The sequence below is a fragment of the Papio anubis genome, chromosome 2 (genome assembly GCF_008728515.1).
Source record: "Papio anubis isolate 15944 chromosome 2, Panubis1.0, whole genome shotgun sequence".
Taxonomy (NCBI): domain Eukaryota; kingdom Metazoa; phylum Chordata; class Mammalia; order Primates; family Cercopithecidae; genus Papio; species Papio anubis.
In genome coordinates, this window is record NC_044977.1 from 117,852,665 (window position 1) to 117,880,517 (window position 27,853).

Here is a 27,853-nt window from a genome sequence, read left to right on the forward strand (position 1 = left end):
AAATACAAAAAAATTAGCTGGATGTGGTGGCGGGCACCCATAGCCCCAGCTACTCGGGAGGCTGAGGCAGGAGAATGGTGTGAACCTGGGAGGCGGAGCTTGCAGTGAGCCAAGATCATGGCACTGCACTCCAGCCTGGGCGACAGAGCAAGACTCTGTCTCAAAAAAAAAAAAAAACAAAACCACAGGCTGAAATAAAGTCATCTGATTTTCAACCAGCCCTGAAAAATTATGGTTGGATTTGGCCATATTTTTTCATCCTGTGCATTTATGACACTTTCAGACATTCAGGTATTTATTCTGAATTTGGGAGGGAACCTGAATTAGTTTCTTATATATATATATAGGGAATAATTGATCTTTCAGATGTCTGAAAGCTAAACATTTGCTTACATATTTATTCCGAGTGCTCTAGGTACACCTTATATACTTTTTCCCCCTGTTATTTTTTCTTGTATAAAAATGCACTGAAGACCAAAATGATGATTTCTATAGAGCCGTTTAAAGACTAATGCAGAAGTACTCAAAATCTGATTTCTTAAAAACAATAAAACCTTCCTTCTTGCAGAAAGAAAAAGGCTTGGGGTGAGGGACATCTGGGAAGAGAATTGGAGTGGGAGGAGTTTGGAGGAAAATAGGCAGAGGAAAGGAGCACGGGAAGGAGGGAAATGGAAAGAGGGAGGCAGAGAGAGAAAACAATTATTCTTTAGAAGAAATGGCTATAAAGATAATTTTAAGCATTTATATGTGTTATATGCATTTATATGTGAAATAAATACAGCAGAGATAGGTAATGCTGCTGTAGATGCTAAAAATATTACTAATGACAACCAACTACAGATATTCTGGTACATTTTAGCCTCTAGTGCTTGAAGTAGAGAGAGTTTCAATAGATAAGATACCTGGGGGAGGCATTATGAAAATCTTAGAACAGCTCACAAACCAGTGTTTCCTGTTTATATTTTTAACAGCCTACTGTGGAAATTAAAATGAACCAGAAACCCTTAAAACCAGGTATTTTGAGCTTTAAACAAGTTTCAAGAACAGCATCTCTGCTACCAAAAGAAACTTAATGGTATAGATACATATCTGGGAGTGTTCATTCAACAGAGATCTTAACTGAAGGACTAAAGTTTATTTTTACTCAATCCAAATCATATGTAGATGTGGCACAAGAGCAAACAAAAGATAAAGAGATGGCCAAGACCGTTTTCCCCTTGCTACTCTGAGTAGCCACATTAGCAGTCCAAAAGATGTTGGATGCCAGCAATGTCTTTCTCCTTTTTTTTTTTTTTTTTTTTGAGACGGAGTTTCACTCTTGTTGTCCAGGCTGGAGTGCAATGGCACGATCTCGGCGCACTGCAACCTCCGTCTCCCGGGTTCAAGTGATTCTCCTGCCTCAGCCTCCCGAGTAGTTGGGACTACAGGTATGTGCCACCACGCCCGGCTAATTTTGTATTTTTAGTAAAGACAGGGTTTCACCATGTTGGTCAGGCTGGTTTCAAACTCTTGACCTCAGATGATCCGCCCGCCTCAGCCTCCCAAAATGCTGGGATTACAGGCATGAGCCACCGCGCCTAACCAGCAATGTTTCTAAGAGATGAAAAGGAAACAGGGTCTTGCCCAAAGTGAAGCTGTTGGTGGGGCTTGTGATTCACAGTCATGCTGATCTTCAATACTAAACATAACACCGGCTGGTAAAAATTTCAAACTTAGATGCTTTATCCTATAGAAACACAACTCTACTGTGTCATTATGAATCATTGGGGAAATATTCTAGGACTTAGCTTTTACAAATTAATAAACAAGATAGCTATTATTAGAATTATTGGAATTCAGTCATTCTTATGAGATAACAAAGACCATCAAGGTAGATCCTTTGATATGTCCATGTATGACCGTAAACCTTTTCTGATGACATATGTGTCCAATGATACAGAGGGGGAAAGTACTTCAAAGGTTAGAGCCATGGGAACAGTTATGGGTCTTCCTTTACTTAAAAATCTAATGGGTCACAGTTCAGGATGCTTTGTTTGTTTATTTGTTTAAGTTCTGGGATACATGTGCAGAATGTGCAAGTTTGTTACATAGGTATACATGTGCCATGGTGGTTTGCTGCAGCTATCAACCCATCATCTAGGTTTTAAGCCCCCCATGCATTAGGTATTTGTCCTAATGCTCTCCCTCCCCTTTCCCCCGACCTCCCGACAGGCCCCAGTAGGTGATGTTCCCCTCCCTGTGTTCACGTGTTCTCATTGTTCAACTCCCACTTATGAGTGAGAACATGCGGTGTTTGGTTTTAAGAGTCTTCTTTGGCAAACTACTGTCTTCCAAACAAACAAATGAAAATAATCAACAACATTAGTAAGTTTTGAGAAGTGACTCATGATTTTTATCTTGAGTCGGACACTGACCTTGACGATAAAAGCACAAGTGTTAGCTTTTATCTCATTGTTATCTTATTATATGCAGCCCTTCTTTCTCGCATTTTTCTCCTATCTTTGTGGTCCGATCTATGTCTATTAGCTATACTAAAGAACATCATGTTACAGAGGAAGTATCCCAGGCTAGGGGTTAGCGAGTGGCAGTCCTACGAAGGTAATAACAGTCTGAATGGGTAGGTTTTGCTAATGACCAACCAATGTGACCTTGGAGAAGGAACTTAATCCCTCTATCCCTTAGTTTCTTTGCAAAATGTGGTCCCTGTTCCTATTTACTCCACAAAGTTGTTTCCAGAATAGAATGTGATAGGTGAAAAGAAAGAGTCCTAAACGGCAGGAACCAACCATACTAAATAATTATTATATCTTAGAACACTTGATTTTTTGAAACAAATCTAGAAGCACATAACATGCAGAATCTTGGAATCAAAAGACTATTAGTTATACATATTGAGCATTAATATTTTAGGAAAATATCTCCTCTTTATATAATGTACATTGTTGATACCATTACTGTAAATATATTAATATGGTAGACTGAAGATAGACTATGGCTCACATTTGTGTAAGGCTGAAGGTCATGCTTTTCTTCTTTAAAGCCTGTTGTGAACAGTAGTTGTCTATGAGCTTTTTAAACATGAGATTTTCATTAGTAATAAAAGAAACAAATTTAGGAAAGATTGTGCTCACATTTTTTAGAAGATTTTCAGAGAAAGCAGCTGGGGTTTCTTTAGACTCCCAAGTCTATTATTCAGGTGAGTAATGTATTTTATACTGAGTTCTAGACCACCTGCCTTTCTGAGGAAATTAATATTGAGATAGATTTACTTTGGCTTTTCTTGTCTCAGTGGCTATGTATAAAATTTTCCTATTCAATGAGTTTGGGTACCCCATTAATGTATTCATTCAATGTTGTTCAGCCATGGAGGATTATTTTTTAAGGCAATGTCTAGGTGTGTTTACAAAAAATTCTTATCTTGGTGAGTTTTGAGACTGACACATATATTCCTCTATTAAAATAGTCAATAGATGATGTAAATACAGTTTTACTTGCAAGGCAACAAATACTAATAATGAATAAAATAGTGTTTAAAATGAATTTGACTATAGTCTAAACCACTGGAATTCAAAATATTGCCTTAATTACTTTCCTTTTTCTAGCCCCTGCAGGAGTTTTGGGCAGGATCAATGGATGCAGGAAGCAGTAGGAGTTTGGAGAATGCAGTGAATAGGATCTATCATGATCAGCTTGTTCCAAAGATAAACACAAGCAAGAAAATGTCCACCTTAGCACACCCACCTAACATCCTGGAAATGCCACAAGAGATTAAGAAAAACTGTGGAGGTAAACAGGTAGAAATCACACTTGAAAGAATAAAAATGACAAAGAGCATCAAAGAAAAACAAAGCAATGATTTAGAGAAAGCAGCCTTTAAACGGAAGGCAGAAGGTGAAGAAAAGCCAACTAGAAAGAAAGAGGCAAAGATAATAGAACTTGACAATCAGTTAATCACCATGCCTCTGCCTCACATCCCCTTAAAGAACATAATGGATGTGGAAATGAAGTTGGTCTACATTGATGAAGTGGGTGTTCGCTATGAGTTTGTAGAGTCCTTCATGTCTACTGGGAGTCAGCCAACATGCCGAGTTGCTGAAATAGTAGACCCTTTGAGTGTACCTAATTTCAGCTTTCTGCCTCAGATTGACAAATGGCTTCAGGTAGCCTTAAAGGATGCCAGCTCTTGCTATAGACAAAAGAAATACGCCTTGGCAGCAGGACAGTTCAGAACAGCACTTGAGGTATGGGATTAAAGAAAATATAGATTGGTGACAGGAAGCTATGAAATGGAAAGTTGCAATTGCATTGAGGGGTTCTGACCATACTGTAATAAACAGAGATCATGAGGTGAGGATATTTAATGATATCAGGATTTTGCAGTTCCCCATTTACATAAAGCAAATAAATAAGCTATGCCTGCAAATTAATATGCCTGTGTGCACCTGATATATAGAAATAACCCCAAAAGCACACTTCATGCTTTTTACAAACCCTGAAGTGAATGGTGATATATTTTAAAAATGCAGTTGGTTTCTTCATTTATATGTACACCTATAAAAGCCATAAAGTTTTAGTACAATGGTGGTGGGTAGAATATAGATTCTCTAGAAATAGGCAGTTAATGAGTATATGAATTGTCCGCTTTTGATATGTAGTATCCTCATGATTAAACATAACCATCTTTACTTTTTAGCATGTGCTTATAATTTATACGTGATACTTATTACAAACAAAATAACACCATTTGACTTTACCATCAAACTTTATTTTCCTCCCCATTCTAGTGATCTTTATGAATAATTATCTTCCTATCTGTAAACAGGTAAGTCTGTGACTATCTCGGCATAAAAAAATAGCCCATGGACTAAAATAAACTTCAGAATCACTACTAAAACACAAAATAGGTAGTGGGAAAATTATACTAGCTCATGACATACTGTACCTATAGAAGGACCAAAGTGTATGCACCATTGGTCTTGTTATATTGATGAGTGCATACGTAGTATTTTATTTTACAAAACTATCTTACAGAAAACATGTCAATGCATATTATATATGCCTGCTGGGCACTGGAGATATTTAAAAAGAAATGAATGAAGACATGGTTCCTTCCCTCTAACCATCTGGTGAGGAAGACAAACCATTAAACATTTAAATAAAGATGCCATAAAGTCCTGGCATGGTGACTCACACCTGTAGTCTCAGCACTTTGGGAAGCCAAGGTGAAAGGATTACTTGAGGCCAGAAATTCTGGACCAGCCTGGGTAACATAGTGAGACCCTGTCTCCACAAAATGTAAAAATTAGCTAGGCATAGTGGCACACATCTGTACTCCTAGCTATTCAGGAGGCTGAAAGGATCTCTTCGGCCCAGGAGTTCGAGAGTGCAGTGAGCTATAGTGACACCACTGCACTCCAGGCTGGGCAACAGAGTAAGACTCTGTCTCAAAACAAAAAAAAAGAAGAAAAGAAAAATGCTGAAAAGAGTAATTGACCATGGGCAATGAGAGTGAGCAGGAGTCAAATGTGAGATGTTGTCGTGAAAGTGGTGAAATTTAAAGAGTAAAGTATTATTTTCATTGTTAGTTTCAGGTTAAAATGACTACAACTACAATGAATTATTAATAGGTGACATCAGACAAAGGGTGCCCCTAAATATTTAAAAAGGCTCTAAGTACAAAAGCAGACCTAAGTATATATGAAGTAATTAGGTAGCACACAAATAGATGCATCTATAAATATTTCTGCTCGCATAAAGGGTCATCTACACAAATAAGGGAAGTGTGATGCACTATGTAAACTTCTAAGCTACCTAATAAATGCTGAAAAGTCCGTATTATCCACAAACCACCAAAAGAATCCTCTGTTCTTTTGAACAGTCTTTTGAGCTAAAGCTCCGCAGCCTCCATCTACGAAAAGGATGCTAATGAAAGACTCTACGAAGAACGCCAGGCAGTTCTGCCAGAGCCATCTTCAGCTGAAATTTATTTTCCCGGTGCAGGGAGGGTTAAAGGTATAAATTTTATAGATAAAGAAAAATAATCATTTTGGCAAAAAAAAAGAAAGGCATCTTTTCTTAGCTACTGTAAAAGCTTCAAATTAAGTCTAGGTAAAAGCAAAAGACATCTGCGTTAAATGAAAGAAAATACCCAGTTTTCCATAAAATCCAGTGCTCACAATTATAAAATTTGAATCAGGTTTTTTTAATCCTTTTCTTTTTTTATTTTTATTTTTTTTTGAGACGGAGTCTCACTCTGTCGCCCAGGCTGGAGTGCAGTGGCCGATCTCAGCTCACTGCAAGCTCTGCCTCCCGGGTTCACGCCATTCTCCTGCCTCAGCCTCCCGAGTAGCTGGGTCTACAGGCGCCCGCCACCACGCCCGGCTAATTTTTTGTATTTTTTAGTAGAGACGGGGTTTCACTGGGTTAGCCAGGATGGTCTCGATCTCCTGACCTCATGATTCACCCGTATAATTGTACTGTATAATGCTTGTGTTTCTCTCTGTCTCCTTCCCTACTTCCTCTTTTTTTCTCTCTCCTGTTTTCTTTCTTTCTCCCAAGGTTTTAAGGAAAGTTTTGGATGCTGACACTAATTACTGATAATTAACAAAAATAATTATTTTGAAATCAAAACTTAGCTTAGACATCTGGCCTAGCTTTTGTCTAATTATCTGGGGAGTTAACTTTGAAATCTTAGCTAGAATGTCTCAATAAAACAAAGCTACTGGGAATGGAAGAGATTTGTAGCCTTTTCAGACTTTCTTTTTTTTTTTTCCTAATTTAACTTCTAAATTTAACCTTATTAAATGTGAGTGCTCTCACATTTCATTTAAGGCATCTCTCCCTTTTCCTTAAGTCCTAAAATGGCTTTGAATAAGATAGGATGGACGATAGAGGCCAAGGCATAATGATAATGATCACACTTGATAGATGTAGCAGCAAGTGTGGATACATTAAGGTTAGGTTTGGCTGCAAAATAAGTGTCTGAAGGAAGGTAGAAATTTATTTCTCTCATACATAAAAGTGGGTAGTCAAAGGCTGGTATGATGTGATGGTCAGGGTCCCAGGTTATATCTCCTTTCCTAAGAAGTGGCCTTGACTTCATGATCCAAAATAACCGTTCCTGCTGGTATCATCAAATACACATTCTAGCCAGCCAAAAATGAGAAAAAGGAAAGACAGAGGCACACAGTGTCTCCACGAGCACACCATTTTCATTTTTTTCCCGTTAACCAAAATTTAGTCATGTGGCCACACATACCTGCAAGGGAGGCTGAGAAATAAATACAGTCTTTATTCCAGATGGCGCTAACATTCAGAAGTTCTATTACTGAGAAAGAAGGAGAAAATAGGTATTGAAGGATAAGTAGCATCTCTCTCATAGAAGGCTTGCTACAAGGGAAGTGTTATGAGACTTTTTTTTTTTTTTTTTTTTTTATGTGGCCCAGGCTGGAGTGCAGTGGCGTGATCTCAGCTCACTGCAACCTCTGACTTCCACGTTCAAGCAATTCTCCTGCCTCAGCCTCCCGAGCAGCTGGGATTACAGGCGCCCACCACCATGCCCGGCTAATTTTTGTATTTTTAGTAGAGACAGGGTTTCACCATGTTGACCAGGCTGGTCTTGAATTCCTGACATCAGGTGATCCATCTGCCTCGCCTCCCAAAGCGCTGGGATTACAGGCGTGAACCACAGTGCCCAGCAGAGACATTTAGAATGGTTGCCAAACATGTGGTGCGAAGTCAGCTGTAAGAGCATGTAGAGGACTGGCTGTGATTAAAGGTGAGGCCACAAAAAAGAAACAGAAAAGTAAGAACTGAGCGAAGGCCCTGGAGGCATTTAAATATTTATTAAGTGACATAATAACTTCCAATGCGTCTAATAAACCCATTAGAATGTTCTGTTTATGTGTTAGTTTCCTTTGTGTTCTTGACAAAGTACTAACTCCTTTTATTTTCATAACATAGTCACTAGATAGCTATATTTATGAAAACATTTTATAATGATTAAGGTCAAAGGGTATGCAATGAGTCAGAAGACAACAGTTTAACTTCCAAAAACAGTCAACTTTAGTCTTTTAGGATTTTGTAACGTAGCAGGCATTTATGTAAACATGCTTAATGAAATAACTTATTTTTGCATGCTTTCTTTTTACTGTATAAAGGTGAATCAGTTATATGGGTAAAATTGGTGCTTAGCTCTATGACCACCTCATCAATCTTTCTCAAGTTTTATTAAAAACAGTCATCATATGCTCTTATGTTTGTATTCACACCAGAAGCTAAACCAATAAGGGCAAAAGGTGTAAGCTGAAGATAAAAATACAAATTCATATTACTTTATATTGTCATGCCTAGATACTATTCCCTGCAATTTTTAAAAGACAGCTATACAAATTTCCCCACTACAAAAACGGTAGGGATTCTATTTAAAAAAAAAAAAATGACTGCCTCATATAGTTATATTTGCATATTAAGTAATACATACTACTATGTAATAAATCACTTGGCTGTCAACAAAAAGTAGGCAGAGATTAATAAATTAGGAATACAGAAAGGACAGAAGATGTAGTAATCATATTTTTTGTCACTTATTGGAACAACACTCAAAGAAATGATCAAAGGTTTTTCTAACTTCCGAGCATGCAACTTAGACAATACCACCATTTCAATCTTAATCATAGGATCCTAATAATTAAGAGGCTTCCACCTTCTGAATTAGAACAAATCTACATGTATCCTTTAAGATTCACAGCTTCAAACAATCCTACTCAACCCATCAAAGAAGACAGAACAAGACCCATCCATTACCAACCAGAACTTTCAATTCCTCTGATTTCATCATGCAGCAGACCCTTGAGGTGCTAATCTTTTTTTAATATCTTGGCGCTCCAGTCACTGGTCTGTGAAGTTAAAGTAATAACTCACATTTATGGAGCTCTTTATATGTGTCAGGTACTATATTTTACATTCTGGGATTATTTACATTCATTATTCCATTTTATTCTCACAACAAGCCAGTGAGATAGTACCGGTATTATTGTGTTACTAATGAGAAAACCAAGGGTGGACAGGTTAAGTAACTTGCTCAAGGGTCAAAAACTAGAGGAGGTGGAGTCAGGATCTGGTTATCTGGCTTCAGGGCTCACCAGTGTGCCTTTGCTGCTCTAAGTGTGAGCTGGTTGGAAATACAAAATTCCAGACCTTGCCAGACCTGCAGAATCAGAATCTGTATTTTAACAAATTCCAGATGGTCCTTATGCACATTGCAGTTTGAGGAGCACTACACTCTCTGATATGCCTACACAGAACAGATTTGCCCTCCAATTAACGCTTTGTAGCTTGGTCCCTACATTGTATAATTTAAAATGTTGTATGTCCAACATTGATTTTATAGAAAATAATTTCCTCTTAAGCAGGTGTTTCTATAACAATAGCTCAGAATTTTCGCATTTCAAGGATCCATAAAAAATGTTTTAAGTGTGTGTAGGGGGAGAGTGGGTTGACATTGCATTTGTGTTGTACAAGAACATTACAAAAATTACCATCTATTACCACCATTGAATCATAAAATATGGAGCAGTTTTACCCATAAAAGTTAGAAGGAAAGATAAAAAGAAACAGAAAGGTCATACTGTCAAAATGAAGGATATTTTAAAAATAGTTATATTTTAATTTTATGAAAAGCTATGTTGTCTTTATTTTTTATTTTCCCTTGGATCGGTAAAGCATTGGTCTGAGAACAAGCTTTTGGGAATCACTGTTCTAGAACACATTCTTTATGGTAAATGTTAGGTATCCAACATGATTGAACCCGCACCGGGCCCTTCTTATGAGATTACTTCCAAGATAATGGAATTTGCTTCAAGACAGGTCCATTTCGGAGCCCATTCAAGGGGGTTTATTTAATGAAGTAGAAAAGATATCTCATTACAGGGCGGCCTCACCTGTAATTGCTCTGCTGAGAATAACTGTAGCAACTCTCTAGAGCACAAAAATGTGGATATCTTAGAAAGCTTAATTTAAATAAATTCTAGCACAGGTATTTCTCTGGTGCAACATAATCAGAAATTTAGGGTTTCACTGAATTCTCTGAGTGCCTAAGCTGTCTCATTGTAATCTGTGGATTTGTATATGAATTCAGTATGCATTTCTTAAACTCCTGTTGAGTTCCAGGCATTTTGTTGTTGTTGTTGTTATTGTTGTTTGTTTTATGATGGAGTCTTGCTCTGTCACCCAGGCTAGAGTGCAGTGGTGTAATCTCGGCTCACTGCAAGCTCTGCCTCCCAGGTTCAAGCGATTCTCCTGCCTCAGCCTCCTGAGTAGCTGGGATTACAGGTGCATGCCACCACACCTGGCTAATTTTTGTATTTTTAGTAGAGACAGGGTTTCACATTCCAGGCATTTTTACTCATACAATCATTGTAATAACCCTCTCTAAGATGGATATTATCATCCCATTTTACAGAAAAACTGATGCTCTAAAAAAATTAAACAACTTACTTAAAGTGCCATGGCTAGTCTGTGGCAGGGCTGAGATGGAATTCAGGTCCCCTGATTTCACATCTGGACTTCTTTACACTACTGCTTTTCATACTGTAATGTGCATTAAAAAATGTACAGTAATCTTGTTAAAAATGCAGATTCAGATGCATTATGTTTGTAGCAGGACACCAGATGCCTCATTTCAAATAAGTTCCCAAATGATGTTCATAGTGCTGGTCCAGGGACAACTCTGAGAAGGATTTATACCAAACCACTAGTAGGTTCTCAAGTGACTGCCATTGCCCCTCTAGTAAATTAGCAGTAAGCACTAGCTCACATACTCCTAAGTGGCTGCAGGGGTCCAGAGCTGTGATGAACAGGGCACTGAATTTGGAGTCAGATTATCTGTGTTTGACACTGTGTTGATGCTGTGTGACTTTGAGCAACTTTCTTAGCCGCTTAGAATGCCATTAAGTAGAAATGATAGATAATAAGGTGCTTTCATGTAGAATATCAGGAATTGTTTATTGAAAAACATAATGAAATCTAAATTTATGTACAAGTTGTCACTGTACTTCTCAAGTCCCTCATTTCCCTGTGTGGTATGTGTTTAATTTAAAGCTTAACATTCCAAAGGATTTTGCCCAACTATGTGTTTACCAACATTTTTTAACATCCATAGCCCAAACCCTTTGATTAATATTAACAATTTCTAGTCTTCTCTTAATTATATTTGAAATTTAACCAAAGCAAGGGACAAAATAATGCATCGTGTTCTACTTTATTTTCCCTTGAGAAGCAGTGATCTAAACCAAACACTATGTTGAACTATTAACTGCCTCTCGCACAAATATAAGCCTTCGCTTAAATGCACAAATTGTTATTCTAGAGATAGCCCATTGTTTCTTAGTTGTCAAGTATAAACTGACTGTGAACTCTTCATGTTCAAGATTAGACATTTCAGATTTTAACTTGATTGATGTCATCTTTGTTCCATACAGGGACACCATAACTAGTAAGTATTTAATGATTTAAAAAAATTTGGAAAATGTTAGCAAATATAGCGAATATACATGGGAGGAAAATAAGAAATGAATTTCCCCTTTAACCTCAAAACTAAGATAAAATTATTATTATATACATTTGTATAATTAATGTGTTTAATTTTACCTTATAATAATTAAACACTGATTAAAGTACAAATCTCTAGAAAATTAGAATTTGCCATTATAAGAAAAATGTATGTTAATACCACTAGCAGTTACCAGCTATTTTAACCTGGCATAATGCTAGATGTTGGAAATGCAAATATAAATAAAATACAGTTTCTGCCCTCAAGGATTCAAAGTGTAGAGACAAGGAATTGGGTCTTGCTTGCCTGAATTCCAATACTTCATTTACATTTTAGGGCTATGTATTTTTATTTATAGTTCAGTGTGTTAGTGTTTATATTTAAATTTTTTTTCTGAAATGTGATCTTTAAGTGGACATTTAGAAAGATATCCAACATATTTTACTGTAATTTATTTACCTTCAATGGTTATCATCCCAACCCCGGTGGAATAAAAAACAAATTAGAAGATTTAAGATACATAGAGGAGAGTTGATTATTGGTTAAAGGAGCAAAATATTTTTCAGGCTTAGTATTACATAAAAGGGATGAGAAATAGGAGATATATCTGAGGCAATTACTCAATTTGATGGGCCACTGTTCATTACTATCGAGGCTTTTTATCCACATGGTCCTGGCTGTGCTGCACACCCACCCTCTGACTCATCTGACTCATGCTAAGCCCCTCCCTTTCCCACACAAAAGCAGCCATTGACACAGCCACAATTCCTATTTGTATGCAGCACGCATAACATGGGAGAAGTTGTGACGAGGGATTTGGAGAGAATCAAAAGGACAGGAAGAGTGGAAGAGGGGGCCAAATGAGAGTCGGGAGCTAGGCATTGACCATCTTGGGGAGGAGAGAGTTTTCCCATAACTTAGATGGTGGTAGAGTATGGAAGGGGGGTTAGTAGGAGAATTTTCAGTAAATAAACCTACATTATAATTTGTATCACTTTACAAATGAAAGGAGAATCACATCCCATAAAAAAAAAAGATTATGAACATTGTAGGTTGTTAATACAGTCATGCGTAGCTTAACAATAGAGATACATTCTGAGAAATGTGCCATTAGGCAATTTTGTCATTGTGCAAACATAATAGATTGCACTTACACTAGCCTAGATGGCATAGTCAACTACACACCTAAGCTATATGGTAAAGCCTACTGCTTCTAGGCTACAAAGCATGTTATTGTACTGAGTGTTGTAGGCAATTGTAACACAATAGTATTTGTGTATACAATCATAGAAAAGATATAGTGAAAATACGGTGTGAAAAATAAAAAATGGTACACCTGTATAGGGCTGCTCCATTATAATCTGATGAGACTACTGTCATATATATGGTCTGTCACTGACCAAAGCATCATTATGCAGCACATGACTGTATAATTACAATCACCTGGGGAGCTGTTAGATGTACACAGATGCCCAAATCCACTCTCAGAGAGTCCAATACAATTATCTGGGGTCCAGGCAATGATCACTCTTGGCACATTGGTATTTTTACAATCCCAGGTTGACTATGGAGCAGCTTAACATGGAGAACCACTAGCATTGAAAATACTCATCACTTCCTTCTCTTTTAAAAATCACAATAGGTTTTAACACACATGTAACTTTTGAAAGAGAATTAATAAATAAACATACAAAGCTATTTAAAAATATACATAAAAGTTTAAATTGTCATGAAAATTTACTCTGAAAATTTATACTGAAAATAATATCACATTCATTTAAAAAGCAAATTAACTTAATGACTACTTTTCTATTAATACTAAAAAATAAATTGATACTGAACTTGGGCCAATGGCTAGTTAGTATGTGTCTCTGAAACTTTAAGTTCATCCCATAAGTGAAAACTTCATCAAAAAAAAATGGACAATTAATCCATAGGAAGCTGAGAAAGATCTTTTTCAAGATCTTTTTCATCAGTAGGATTATTTCCATAGTTTACAGGTGGCCATTATTTGTTTGATTCAAATGACAGTAAATGTTAATGAAATTTTTAAATATAGTTAACTCTGTTATTCCTCTGAATCAAAACCTAACCAATTGTGATGAAGTCTTACACAACCCTAAATTGTAATCAATTTGAAGACTGTTTGGGGCTGACACCCAGAAAAATTTAAGTCAGATGATTCTGACTTAAGTATTGGATCATGTTGTGAAACACTTCTTTCACTATCCAACTTTCCAAATGTGTATCAGTCTACTGAAACCAAATAGACTTAAAAACAGCAATTCCCTCTCTTTCCTCTGTTATGTACTCCATTGCAGCCTTCATACACGTACAACTTCATAAACAGACTCTGGAATAGTGAGTAGATGAGATCCACTTTAATGTGTTCACAAAAATGTAATGCAGAGTAAAGTTGCAATTGCTTTTTCAATTCAGATTATCTAGAAAAATATTAAAGGAAAATTTAGTTTCAATTTCTACTAAATTATGTAACTCTTCTTTTGCCTCATTTGACATTCACCAAAATAGAGAGGACTTTGTTTCTGCCTGAGAGATGATTCTGTTTCTATCAGAGAATGGGAAGTAACTACTTAGGGAGTGAAAAAAAAAAGAGAGAGAGAGAGAGACAGATTTTCAATGCACTCAGTGTGGTTCCCTTGTTTTGTAGGAATTGTTTTGCATACCTAGAACATTGGATTCATATATACTTGAATGCCACTACTAAAATATATTTCATATCTATAAATAAATATCTTCTAGAGTGTTTGGGTGGAAGATGATGATGATAGTGATGATATTCATCTATGAATAAATGATCATTGATTTTGCAGAGCAAATTACACCCATAAATCAACCACAGATTATTAAGTCACTAGAATGTCACTATAAGAGTGATTTTGGGGTAAGAGGATGTGATGTGATAGGGCTTTGGTTTTCAAGGAATTTGAGTCAGGTTTTAGAAAGAAATCTTATAATGGCAAGACAATTAGAAATCTATTAAGTGTTCAGTGATGGGCAATGGCTGTATAGAACAAAGGCTTAGGATGAGAAAATTCAAGGGAGTCTATGATATATACATATGAACACAACTGTGTGGCAGGCACTTTATCTATATTAACCTATCTAATTCTCACAACCAACCAGTGGGTTGGAAACTCTTATTATCCCCATTAAAGATACCTAGATTAAAATACATGAAGTACCAATGGAAAAGATAGGATTTTGGAGCGAACTTCAAAACAGAAATAGCTAAATGGAAAAGTGGGGAGGGAGAGGGGAAGGAAGATGAGTATGATGTGTGAAACATTACTAGAAGGAAGGTGAACTTGATGAAAGAAGGATAAAACAGAAGGGCAGCAAAGTGATGAGCAAGCCAGAGAAAGACATTATTATAAAATAAGGGTGGATAGATAGAGATTCTGGAGGATCCAAACCAGGAAGAGGACATTGGAATTGATGTTGAAGGCAAAAGGTGAGTTCTTGGACAGGAAAGTTATAACAAATGGATCCATTGGGAATCAGCAAAGGACATAAAAAATATTATTGAGTAGTTACTACTTTAGCAACATTGTGCTGGTTACTACAGGAGCTACAGGGAAGCATAGGATTTCAACCCCACAATCATAGCTCTTTATTTATTCTTTAATTGCATCTAAAATATTCTGCTTATAGTAGACATTTTATTTGCCATAATCCAAGTCTTGATTTTAGGGGAAAACAACTAGAGGGGTAAAAGTATGAGAGAATATAAAGAGAAAACATCAAGGGTAAAATAGGAAGGAGTTGAGTGTTGCTAGGGTAGTAAATGCAGGGAAGAATGAATAGGGAGAAATAAAGCTGAAAAAGCTGGCAGGTTGTCAGGGGCCATACATGCCTTCTGAGATTTTATACAGCAGGCAACAAAACGCCTTCAGAAAGGATCAACATGGGGAAATGATGAAGTCTAATTTTTAATTTTGCTTTATCACTCCAGTGTATATATAGAGAAAATATAGTATTCAGTCTCTGAGTTATTACCCATTGCTGGGTTGTAAAATCAATTTAATGGATTGCAATCAGCATTATGTTTAATTGAAATCATAGAAAGGAATGGAATAGAATAAAAATTCAATACAATAAAAAATATCAGAGTTCATTGAACATTGGAAGATAAGTTTTACTTTGTAAAAACTTTGTTACATATCCAGATATATCTCTATCTATCTATAAATAGAAATATAAATAGAGAGGAAAAGAGAGAGAAAAAGGAAAGAAGGAAGGAAGGAAGGAAGGGAGGGAGGGAGGGAGGGAGGGACGAAGGGAGGGAGGCAGGGAGGGAGGGAGGGAGGGAGGGAGGGAGGGAGGAAAATTTGCAGAGTTAGTGAGTGTAACTTTGGATATATTGCATGTGAAGTCTGCTGGCAAGCCCAGTTGGAGCAGCACATTTGTTGGCTAGAAACATGCAGGAAGCACAGGGGAAAGTTCATGATCAAAGACAGGCATTGAGGAGTCACCAGTACCTGAAGCCACCTGAACTGTAAAAGGAAAATAAGGATAAGGAAAGAATTTTGGAGAAATGTGAATAATGCAGAAAGGACTATCTCTGAGATTAAGAAATTAATTGAGAGAAAACTGTAATACGTTACTCCTCATGGACTCAAGGTTTTGAGGAAATTGCTAGTTACAGAGTTTCTAAAAGTAGCATTAAGGGTAAAGAATAACCTGTTTGGCTGTCAAGGGTCTTTGGAGAGAACAATTTTAATGGTTATCACTGCAACCCAACCAGGAAGCCTCCTTTCTCAAGAATGGGTCTGAACACCCTCTAGTTTAAGAAGCCCAGGGATGAAATAGTTTTGACCTGAAAAGTTGGACTAACTATGTTAACTATGTGTTCAAGATGTCAACTAAAACTTAGCAAGCATAATTTTTACTGCAAAATTTTATGTATTGGCACAATTAGTCTTTGCACTCATTATATAGTGGAGCATATGATGTAGTTTCAAAGACTCATGTTAAAAGAATAGACCACCATCTGAAATTAAAAGCTGACTATTGTTTGTAATCCAGGAAAAACTGGTCTTGTAGAGCACAGCCTTTCTGAACAAAGCCAACTTCCAGAACAAAATTAAGTTTGGAAAAAGAAGTGGACAGCACGACCTATAGAATTGCTTGAAAAGGAAAAGTAGAAATGGGACAGTAGCCTAAGAGAAATGCAAAATGATGGGCTGATTTTCAAATTCTTTCAGAATATGACCACTGGCCATTATTATATTAAAAGGGCCCATAGAGAGAGGGAATAAGTCAGTGAAAATATGATTGAAAGGGTAAAATCTCTAAGGATGTTTAAAAGGATGAAGGTCTGGAGACAGATGGAAAGATTAGTAATATAGTTTGGATGTCCCCTCCAAATCTCATGCAGAGATGTAATCCTCAATGCTGGAGTTGGGAACTGGTGGGAGGTGTTTGGGTCATGGCTTGCTGTTGTCCTCAAGATAGTGATTTCTCAAGAGATCTGGTTATTTAAAAATTTGTGGCACCTCCCCCAACTTGCTCCTGCTCTCACCATGTGATGTGTCTGTTCCTGCTTCACTTTCCATCATGATTAAAAGCAACCTGAGACCTCACCAGAAGTAGATGCCAGCACCATATTTCCTATAAATCCTGTAGAACTGTAAGCCAACTAAATCTCTTTTCTTTATAAATTACCCAAGCTCATGTATTTCTTTATGGCAATGCAAGAATTGCCTAACATAGAAATTAGTACTGAGGAGTCGGGCACTGCTATAAAGATACCTGAAATTGTGGTAGCAACTTTGGAACTGGGTAATAAGCAGAGGTTCAAAGAGTTTGGGAGGGCTCAGAAGAAGAAAGGAAGATGAGGGAAACTTTGGAACTTCTTAGAACCAGGTTAAATAATTGTAACCAAAATGTTAATAGTGACATGGACAGTGAAGGCCAGGCTGATGAAGTCTCAGATGGAAATAAGGAACTTTTTTGGGAATTGGTGCAAAGGTCACCCTTGTTATGCCTTAGCAAAGAACTTAGCTACATATCTGTGGAAGTTTAAACTTAAGAGTGATGACCTAGGGGATCTAGCAGAAGAAATTTTTAAGCAGCAAAGCATTCAAGACTTGGCCTGGCTGCTTCTAACAGCCTGTAGTCAGATGCAGGAGCAGAGAAATGACTTAAAGTTGCACTCTATATTTAGAAGGGAAGCAGAGTATAAAAGTGAAACATTTGCAGCTTGGCCAAGTAGCAGAGAAAGAAAAAGCATTGTCAGGAAAGGAATTCAAGCAGGCTGCAGAGCAACCACTTGTTAGAAAGATTTGCATGACTAAAATGTAGCCAGGTGCCGGTAACCAAGATAATGGGGGAAAGGCCTCAAAAACTTATCAGAGATCTTTGTAGCAGTCCCTCCTATCACAGGCCCTGAGGCCCTGGAGGAAATAATGGTTTCGTGTTCTAGGGCCAGTGCCCCATTGCCCCACACAGCCTCAGGACACTTTTCCCTGCATCCAGGCCATTAGAGCTCCAGCTGCAGCTCAAAAGCCCTCAGGTACAGCTTGGGCTGCCACTCCAGAGGTTTGGAGCCATAAGCCTTGGTGGTTTTGATGTGGTGTTAAGCCTGTGGGTGTGCAAAGTGCAAGAGTGAAGAAAGCTTGGCAGCCTCTGCCCAGATTTCAGAGGATATATGGAAAAGCCTGGGTGTCCAGGCAGAAGTCTGCTGCAGGGACAGAGCCCCCACAGAGATGCTCCACTACAGCAGTGCAGAGGGGAAATGTGGGGTTGGACCCCCTACACAGAGTCCCTACTGGGTCACTGCCTAGTGGAGCTATGGAAAGGGGGCCACCACCTTCTAGACCCCAAAACAATAGCACCTCCAGCAGCTTGTGCCTGGCACATGGAAAAGCCTCATACACTCAACTGTAATCCATGAGAGCATCCACAGGGGCTTAACCCTGCAAAGCCACAGGAAAGGAGCTTCCTAAGGCCTTGGGAGCCCACCGCTTGTATTGGGATTGCCATGATTGTGGGACATGGAGGCAAAGGAGATTATTTTAGAGCTTTAAGATTTAGTTACTTCCTTCTGGGTTTCAGATATGCATGGGACCTGTAGCCCTTTTCTTCTGGCTGATTTCTCCCTTTTATTTGGGACATGTACCCAATGTCTTTACCTCCATTGTATCTTGGGCATAAATAACTTGTTTTTATTTTACAGGCTCATAGTTGGAAGGAACTCACTCCCAAATGAGATTTTGGACTCCTGACTTGGGACTTGGGACTTCTAACTTAATTCTGAAATGGGTTAAGACTTTGAGGGATTATTGGGAAGACATTATTATGTTTTTTTAATGTGATAAGGACATGAGATTTGTGGGGCAGGAGTGGAATGGTACAATCTGGCTGTCTCCTCCAAATCTCATGTTGACATGTAATCTCTAAAGTTGGAAGTGGAGCCTGGAGGGAGGTGTTTGGGTCTTGGAAGTGGATCCCTCAAGGATTGGTACTGTCCTTACAATAGTGAGTGAGTTCTCATGAGATCTCATTGTTTAAAAGTTTGTGGCACCTTCCCCCATCCCTCTTTCCCCCACCAATTGCTCTGGCTCTTGCCATGTGACATACCTGCTCCTGCTTAGCCTTCTACCATAAATAAGAGCTCCCTGAGGCCTCATCAGAAGCAGATACCAGCATCATGCTCCCTGTAAAGCCTGTGGAACCATAAGCCAATTATACCTCTTTTCTTTATAAATTACCCATCCTCAGGTATTTCTTTAAAACAATGCAAGAATGACCTAACACAATAATATTTGAACATGTAAGCACCTGTTCCATTGAGATAGGAAGAGTTCTTTGGGTAGAAGATAAGTTGAGAAAATTCTTAACTTAAATGTGTTTTAATTGAATTGAAAGCGATTGAATAATTTGAGACTTGAAACCCTAGATTAGACAGACTATAGAGAGAAATTATATAGGAGGTGAGTAGGAATAAGGGGAAGGGTTCAGGACCTCTCTAAGGAAAGGGATCATGAATCTACCTGACAATAAACTGCAGTTATATGATTTTGTCTAATGTGTCTCTGAGAATCCAAAAGTTTTGATTGACTCAGACTTGAGGTTTTGATGAAAAGAATGAGAAAGGAGAACCATTAATTGTGATTAATGATGAGAGGGTGGTTACAATGGTGGACTGTGGGTCTGAGCTGGGTAGGAGAGGACAGAAGAAAGATGTCCAGTGAAGAGAATGCATAGTGGCTCAGGGACTGAAGATGAAAGGAAAGGTGTTGGAGGATATGGGAGTAAAAGAGATGAAAGGCTTGGAGGTTTGGTCCAGGAGTAGTACTCTGGGATCTAGAGTATAGGTTTTGAGAGGTTTAGCAATTTCATGAGATTGAGTTGCTAAGCTAGAGAGGAGTTGAGGAGATAAAATTGTGAAAGGCCAGAATGTTAGAAGATTCATTCACAGCCAGATATCTGAACTCACTCAGATGATGTCAGGACGAAGAGCAAAGATGACCATAATCCAGGTGTCAAGTCTTAGTAAATGAGGGAAAATAATTGGAAGTCTTGTAGGTGACAGGGTTAACGACAGTAGAATATCTAGATGACACAGTGTTCTGCAATGTTGTACTAAGTGACAGGAAAGACAAAAACCTCCATGTGACAGAGACTGTAGGGGATGTGGGTTCCTTTGAGAACCCAGCTTAAGATGAAGAAAGTAGAGAGAATACTCAACCTTTTGATTAGGGTATGGAGTAATTTGTTTACATTGCCCTGTACATGACAGTGAGCAACAGTGAGAGGAGAGATTTCCAGCACAATTGGAATGAGGCTTTTGGAGTGTCTCATTCAAAGAGGGGGTGAAACATGCTTGGGGCAGCAAGTATTATCCCCGCCGCAATTCCAATTGGTCAATGGTCTAGGCCAAGTGAGGTCAATATGTAATCCACTTGCACTGAAAGTCTTCTTCAAAGCTCAGTAAACCCTAGCCCGAAGGAAAAAAAAGAAAGGAGTCTTTCATGCCCAGTAAAGTGTAAGGGTAATTTTCTTCCTTTAGTTACTTGTACCTCTCTTGTATCATTTTTTCCTATGTACATACAGCACTAATAGAAAACCTGTAAGGTTTATTAGAATTATGTAAACTGCTATGAAGATAAATTGCTTTGATAATACACCTTTAAAGTTAGTCAGCAAAGTTGTTTGTATATTTTGACATGTTCATTTATATTTATTGAATTTTTCTCTTGTTTTTGATATTTGAAACATTACTAAATAATTGTTTATGACTACTTCAGAGGAAACATACCAGTACATATAGTGGTAAGCACATATTTTTAATGGAGTAGCTACCTTTATTTACCTTGTGTTTTTAAAATTAATTTTAAAAATTGATAAACAAGAATTTACTCTGTGTGTGTGTGTGTGTGTGTGTGTGCTGTTTATGTGATCTGTGCTTTTAATGCACTCTATTTTGGATGTTTCCTAGAACTGCCTTTGAGATAAGGATTATAATTATTTGTTGACATGTACAGTTTTAAACACACAAATAAATATTTTAAAATACCAAGCAGAACGATGAAAAGTGAAAACTAATGAAACCATATTGACACTTTCTGATGCCTTTATAGTGTGTCAATGTTGAAAGCTGGTAGCTTTACACCAGCTGGTTCTTTTGTTTTTATTTCAATTATATTATAACTTTAAAACTTCATTCATTAATTGACCAAAAAAATATACCCAAGTTGGTTTAAAGTAGCTCAGCCCTAATACTAGCCTCAAATTATATATGAACTGAATATCCTATTACTTATTTGGGTTATGAAAACAGCAATCAAGTATCCACTTAAGCAAAAGAAGTCAGTGCAATATCGTGCTGTAATACTTGAGGCAACAGGAGACCACTGCTGACATTAAGCGGCCTGCTCAGCATTTCTGGCTCCCATAGAGAGGTATCCTCACAGATACTTTAAAACTGAGTTATTGTATATTTCTCTCAGCTTTAGTGGCATGAGCACTGGGAGTGCATTCTAAAACAGGTCCCAGACTGCTGTTTGTGGGCTGATTAATTTAGGCACAGTTCTTCAAAGAAGCATTCAGAGAACACCAACTTCTATGTGGGGACATCCATTTAAGGAATCACACAGTTGCTGCCCACTGCCACTTGTTAATTTAGGCTGTGAAAGGAGAAATATGAAAAGATAAAAATGAATCCCAGAGGCTTAGCTGAAGCTAGAGAGGGGTGTAGGTGCCTATGATGGAATTTTGACCTCTCCATAAGTGCATTCTGATGACAGGAACAAGCACAGTGGAATTCTTGAGTAAATCATCAACTTACTCCCACACAACATGAGTATCACAAGGAGATGTGCTGTGCCACTTGTTGCTTTTGTTTCATCCATTTTAAATTACTCTTTCATTTTTTGAATAGGTAATATATTTACACAGTTCAAAATTCAAGGCAGAAAATAGTATAGAGTAATGGCTCCTTTCTATCCCTATTCTCTAACCACAAAATTTCCTTCCAAATGGGCAACTGTTGTTCATCTTTTAAGTAAATAAATATAAACAATGTAATAGTACAGTAGTCTACCTTTATCCTCAGGAGATACATTCCAAGACCCCCAGGGGATTCCTGAAACTGTGGATAGTACCAAACTCTATATACACTATGTTTTTTCTTATACATACATACCTAGGATAAAGTTTAATTTATAAATTATACACAACAAGAGATTAACAACAATAGCTAACAATTAGAACAATATGCTGTAACAAAAGTTATGTGAATATGGTCTCTCTCTGTCTCTCCCTCTCCATCTCTATCTCTGTCTCTCTGTCTCTCTCACTCTCTCTCTCTGTCTCTTTCTCTCAAAATATCCTATGGTACTGTACTCATCCTTCTTGTGATGATGTGAGATAACAAAATGTTGCATGATGAGATTGAGGTGAATGACCTAGGCATTGTGAAGTATCTTTACACTACTATTGACCTTCTGATGCTATGTCACAAGGAGGATTATCTATTTCAAGTGATCCTGAGTCATCAAGCCATGACAATGTCAATGGTTGGATGTCAGAAGCAGACAGTGTTGATGATTGGGGATCCTCGATAGTTGAAGGTTTTGTTTTTTTGTTTGGTTGGTTGGTTGGTTTATTTTTGCCAAATCCTTTTAAAAGAACATTGTATTCTGACATTATTATCTCTTTTTAACTCATCAAAGTGTTGCTGCAGAGGTTCTAATCCTTTAGTGATCATATGGGTGACTTTAATGCTGCATTCTCTCAGAAAATAGTGTTCCATAACTTTTTTCCTTTAATGTCTATGCCATTAGAAGCACCATGGCATATTTTGGTAAGTGCAAGTTGCTGGTTCTACTTCAGTTTCTTCTTCTTCACAGTCTTCTCTCTGTAAATGACTCAATAAGCTCTTCTAATTCTTCATTTTATAACACTTATCAACGGCCTTCGATATGCTTTTCCACTTCTTCATCATGCATGTCGGCAAATCTCTCCCTATCACCTTGTCTTGCTGCATAGATGATTTTCCTAACCCCCATTTATCCCCAAGAGGCCTTTAAAATCATTCACAGCTTTACTCTGTACGTTCTTCCAGAAGAAATTTATGATTTCTGGTTTTAACTTATTCATTGCAGCTTTGGTAAATGTTATTGCACCAGCAATAGTGAATGATTTCCAGCATGACATTGTCCAGATTAGGGTCTACATCAATTGCTGATTAAGTGAGATAAAGTACCAAGTGAGTGCACGTGACCTTGATGAACTGGATGATGCCCTGGTGAAGGGACTGAAAGAACGAGGTTGTATATAGAGTTAAAAATACAGCCTCAACATTTTCATTTTAGTGGCAAACAGATTCAGGATGGTTGGGTACATTGTCTATTATTAATAGGGCTTTAAATTCCAACTCTTCTTTTTCCAAGTATTTTTTTTTTTCCACTTTTGAGATGAAGGATTGGTGGAATTATTCCATAAACAAGATGGCTGTCACCTATATTTTCTGATTATTTTGCCAGAAGAGGGGCAGATAATTTTTGCTTTAATTTTTTAATAGTGTGTGGGTTCTTCTCTCTGTTCACTGTGCCTGGCTTTGCAATATGCTCTGCAGCATTGCTACATAGTACCAACATTAATTTGTCCTTCCATGGTTTATGCCCTTGTGCTTCCTTTGACAAATGCAGGTTCTACTGGATATTTTCTTCAGGAAGATCCAGGTCTCACACAATTGAAGACTGGCTTTGTTGAATGGTATCCTTTGTCTTTAATAAACGTTTTCAACTCTGCTGGAAATAGAGCAACAGCTTCCTCACCGGCAGAGGTAGCTTCTCCAGTAATCTTTATAATTTTCAGTTCAAACATATTCCTGAATTTGTGTAGCCATCCCTTACTTGCAGTAAATGGCCTGGTGTCATTCATTTCAGGAAATCCCTTTCTGAAGCCTTTGTACAGACTCAATGCTTGCTGACGCAACATGTTGCCATCGGTCAGAACACATTTTCTGTTCATGCCTTCCACCCACAAATGTAATGCCTTTTTCGTTTTAAGTAAGCACTTATCATGAACTATGGCTATAACTTTCGCAGTTTGAGATGCTACAGCAAAACTAATACAAATTTCCTTTTCCTTATTCACAATTTTATGGATAGATTTGTTCTTACTGTAGATCTCAGCAACCTCAGTATATGATTTTTTTTCTTTCTTTGTTAAGTTGAGAACTTCCACCTTTTGACTTAAAGGAAGTACTTTATGGCCTCTCTTTGGCACACCTGAATTGCCAGCATCACTAGTCTTGCACTTTGAGGCCATTAAGTAAGTAAAATAAGGGTTACTTAAACACAAGCTCTGTATGCTTGGACAGTCAATCTGATAACCAAGAAGGCTACTAAGTGACTATGTGTGGGTGGCATCTAGAACATGGATATGCGAGACAACAGGACGATTCACATGCCAGGAATGATAAAGCAAAATGGTATGAGATTTCATTACACAGACTAGTGTGCAATTTAAAACTTATAAATGTTTATTTCTGGAATTTTCCACTTAATATTTTTGGACTGCAGTTGACCATGGGTAACTGAAACTGCAAAACCATGGGTAAGAAGGGACTACTGTATATGATATTCTTTCTAAAACTTGAATTCTTTTTGCTTAAAAATAAGTGTTAGTGGTTATTCTATATCAATATATAATAAATTTCTTCCTTTTTATGATTGTATAATATTCTGTCATGTTAAGGATACATATTCCCTATTAATAAACATTTGAGCTGTTTCCGGTGTTTTGCTCCTAGAAATAGTATTGCAATAAATCACCTTGTACACATGTCATTTTGCATGAATACAGATATATCTGCTGGATACGTTACCTAAATTCAAATGAAAGAGGTTGCATATTGAAATTTCAAAAAATATTGCTAAATTACACCCCCATCAGGTGTGTATTAAAAAGTCTATTTTCCTTTATTCTCACCAGTTTATCCACTTTATTCTTTCCTTTATTCTACACTTGTTAGTGTATTACTAATGTTTTTTATCCTTTCCCTAAATAATAGGTTTAGACAATCAGAGTATAAGACAAATCTGCATTTCTCTTATTATGAATTGAGTACCTTTTTCTACATTTAAGAGTCATTTGCACTTGCTTTTCTGTGTATTTCCATTTCTATGTCTATTATCTCACCCCAGTTTTCTAATGGGTTTCTAAGTGGTTTTAAGTTCAAAATAAGTTCAAAAAGTCCCTTTTGGGCAAGTAAGTTTTCCCCTATGTAATTCTGGTATTCTTTGTAGAGTAGTAGAAAATGACTTCCCCTTTTAATTTCTGTTTAGTTACAAACTTGCATTAGAACCTGATTACCATCCTATGATGGTGCCAGCGCTGACCCAAATGCCCATTTCTTACAGTGTAAGGTAACTGTCTCTAAACTACAGCACATGCTCATATTTTTGAGAAATGGTATAGTAATTTAGCAATAACATTTATTAAAAATTATTTTTAGTCTCTAAAAATCAGAAAGCTCTTTATTAGTAGTAAGTTTCTTATATAAATAAAAGCATTATTTCTTTTATATAAGGAGATTGTAAAATCCACAAGGGCTCCTTTGGCAATTTAGGAATTGTTTATTACTAGAGATTATAACCTTTTAGATTTTGATATTGTTTCTAATGCACCAAGTCTAATGTCATTTCTCTTAAAAATGCTTAGAGGAAAAATAAATATGATAGAAGTTAATAGCTAGATAAGGTAGGTTTCAACTAAAATATTCTCTAATGATACATTATATGAGTAGCATGTGGTAGCACAGTTCTATTAATTCCAGGTGAATGTTTTCTTGTTAAATTTTGTTGAAAGTGCTACATTTTAATTTGTCTCTGATATAAACCATTTATTTCAAATAAGAAAATAATTTGAATCCTCCTACTATGTATTTACTCTATAGCAAGAAATATAAAGACTGTCAATAATGGCTTAGTCAAATGTGACACCCAACTTGGAATTCTCTCTGACTGGTGGCAATGATTGATAGGAGAGATGTATTTCTTCCATGACATCAGAAAACCCAAGCTGAACTTTGAGTATAGAATATCTCTGGTAATACTATAAAAAATGGAAATTTATAGATAGCTGACATATACATAGGTAGATATTTACATTGTTTTCATTTATTCTTCACCTCTAAGAGGTATAGAAGAAACTTGACTGTCATAGTCAACAAAAAATGAATAGTTTTTTTATTATTGTCTGGAAGTCCCTTTTATTCAAATGTTTGGAGTTATAGTTTTAACTCTGGTTTGCTTTTTTGTTTTTTGCTTCTTTGTTTGTGGACTTAAGTTAGCATTCATTAAGTGTTTAGTTTATGCCAGCACTTTATTTACCATACTCCTTCAATTCCCACAACAACCCAAAGAAGTAGGTTGACCATTAGCCTCATTTTGCAAATGAGGAAACTAAGGCTCTAAGAAGCCAGATAACTTGCTAAAGATCACCCTACTAATAAGTAGCAAAGCTAGAGCTTGAACCAAACATGTCTGGTTCCAAATATGTAGTAATTATAACCACTATACAATAATGCCTGTTTAGTAGTAGAGCCCTTTACAAATAAAATTTTACATAGAACCATGACTGATATTCAAAATATTTTATAATCAACATAGCCAAATCACTGAGTAGCCATAAAAAGGACAAACACTAATGTGAACAGGTGCTTACAACCAGGTGCTGAATATAAGCTCAATAAATTTAGGAAGATAAAATGGAGCTGCTCTGAGACTGACCGGAGATGGCCAGGGCTTAGCCCTATGGCCTACCCATCACAATCTTTTGGAAGAAGCTCCTTCCGTCTCCATTACCCTCCCAACCTTCACTTCATGGAAACCAGGATTTTATAGTAAAAGAAAAACAAAATCCCATAACACCTTATTTGCATCAATTCATGATCTAATAGAATAGCTTACATGCTTTGCATTTGTATTCTTCATGAATACCTGAAGATAAAGATACAGATTAATCCAAAACCCTTTAAAATATCTTTTGACTAGACCCGCCCTGATTCTAACTTTTCTAGTATTATTTCCTAGGGAAATCTCTCCTTGTACATTTTGGCAAACACTTGCTGGGAAATATATATATCTATCCGTTACAGTCATTTACTGAATCTTCACAACTATATGCTTGAAATTCACATTTGGCTCAAAATTACTTTCCTCTTTAAAGTATTATATAAACAGTATAATGTCCAATAGGGAATTTGGCTTTAAATATTTGTAATTCATTTATTTATATGGCTACTAGGCAAACTATATAGTGGGATGGTGACCCTTGGATGATGGTGATAAAATTGGACAAAATATACAGAAAAGAATACAGAACAAACCCAGCAATTATGAAAATTCAAATATTTGTGCTTCGGTTCATCAGTGATTAAGCCAGATAGCACTTCAATTATTTTTCAGAAAGTACTTGTGGTGTGTTACTATACAAAGAAAACGTAACTAAAATAAGAGTTAAAGGAATGCAAAAAAAAAAAAAAGAAAGAAAGAAAAAGGAATTGAATAGAGAAGGAACAGAGAGAGCTGGACAGGAAAGAGGAAAACGAAGTAAATCTGAAAGACTGCTCTGTGCTCCATAGCACTCCAAATAAGCACAAAGTGGTATTCTGTACTTACTAGGAGCTAAGATAAAAAGAGAAATGGAATTTATTTAGCTAGCTCCCATTTACTCATTTAAAAGAATACTGACCCATGAGAAGAAATAGTCTTTTTATTACTACTGAACTCTAAAAGAATTTTGTTACAGGGGAATTGTATA

General features: G+C 36.9%; 1 protein-coding gene and 1 long non-coding RNA gene across 2 annotated transcripts in view; both read left to right on the top strand.

Annotated features, from left to right (window-relative positions):
• The window catches only part of SPATA16 (spermatogenesis associated 16), a 254,511-nt gene that overhangs the window by 20,677 nt on the left and 205,981 nt on the right, over positions 1-27,853 (top strand). The window contains exon 2 of the mRNA XM_003894819.5: positions 3,603-4,241. Coding sequence (XP_003894868.4) covers positions 3,630-4,241 — 612 coding nt within the window. The 5' untranslated portion in view covers positions 3,603-3,629. The remainder of the gene's footprint in view (positions 1-3,602; positions 4,242-27,853) is intronic.
• Positions 22,637-27,583, top strand: LOC110742614. The gene is made up of 3 exons (XR_002520474.2): positions 22,637-22,650; positions 22,753-22,883; positions 23,731-27,583. It is a non-coding gene; the product is annotated as an uncharacterized LOC110742614 (long non-coding RNA).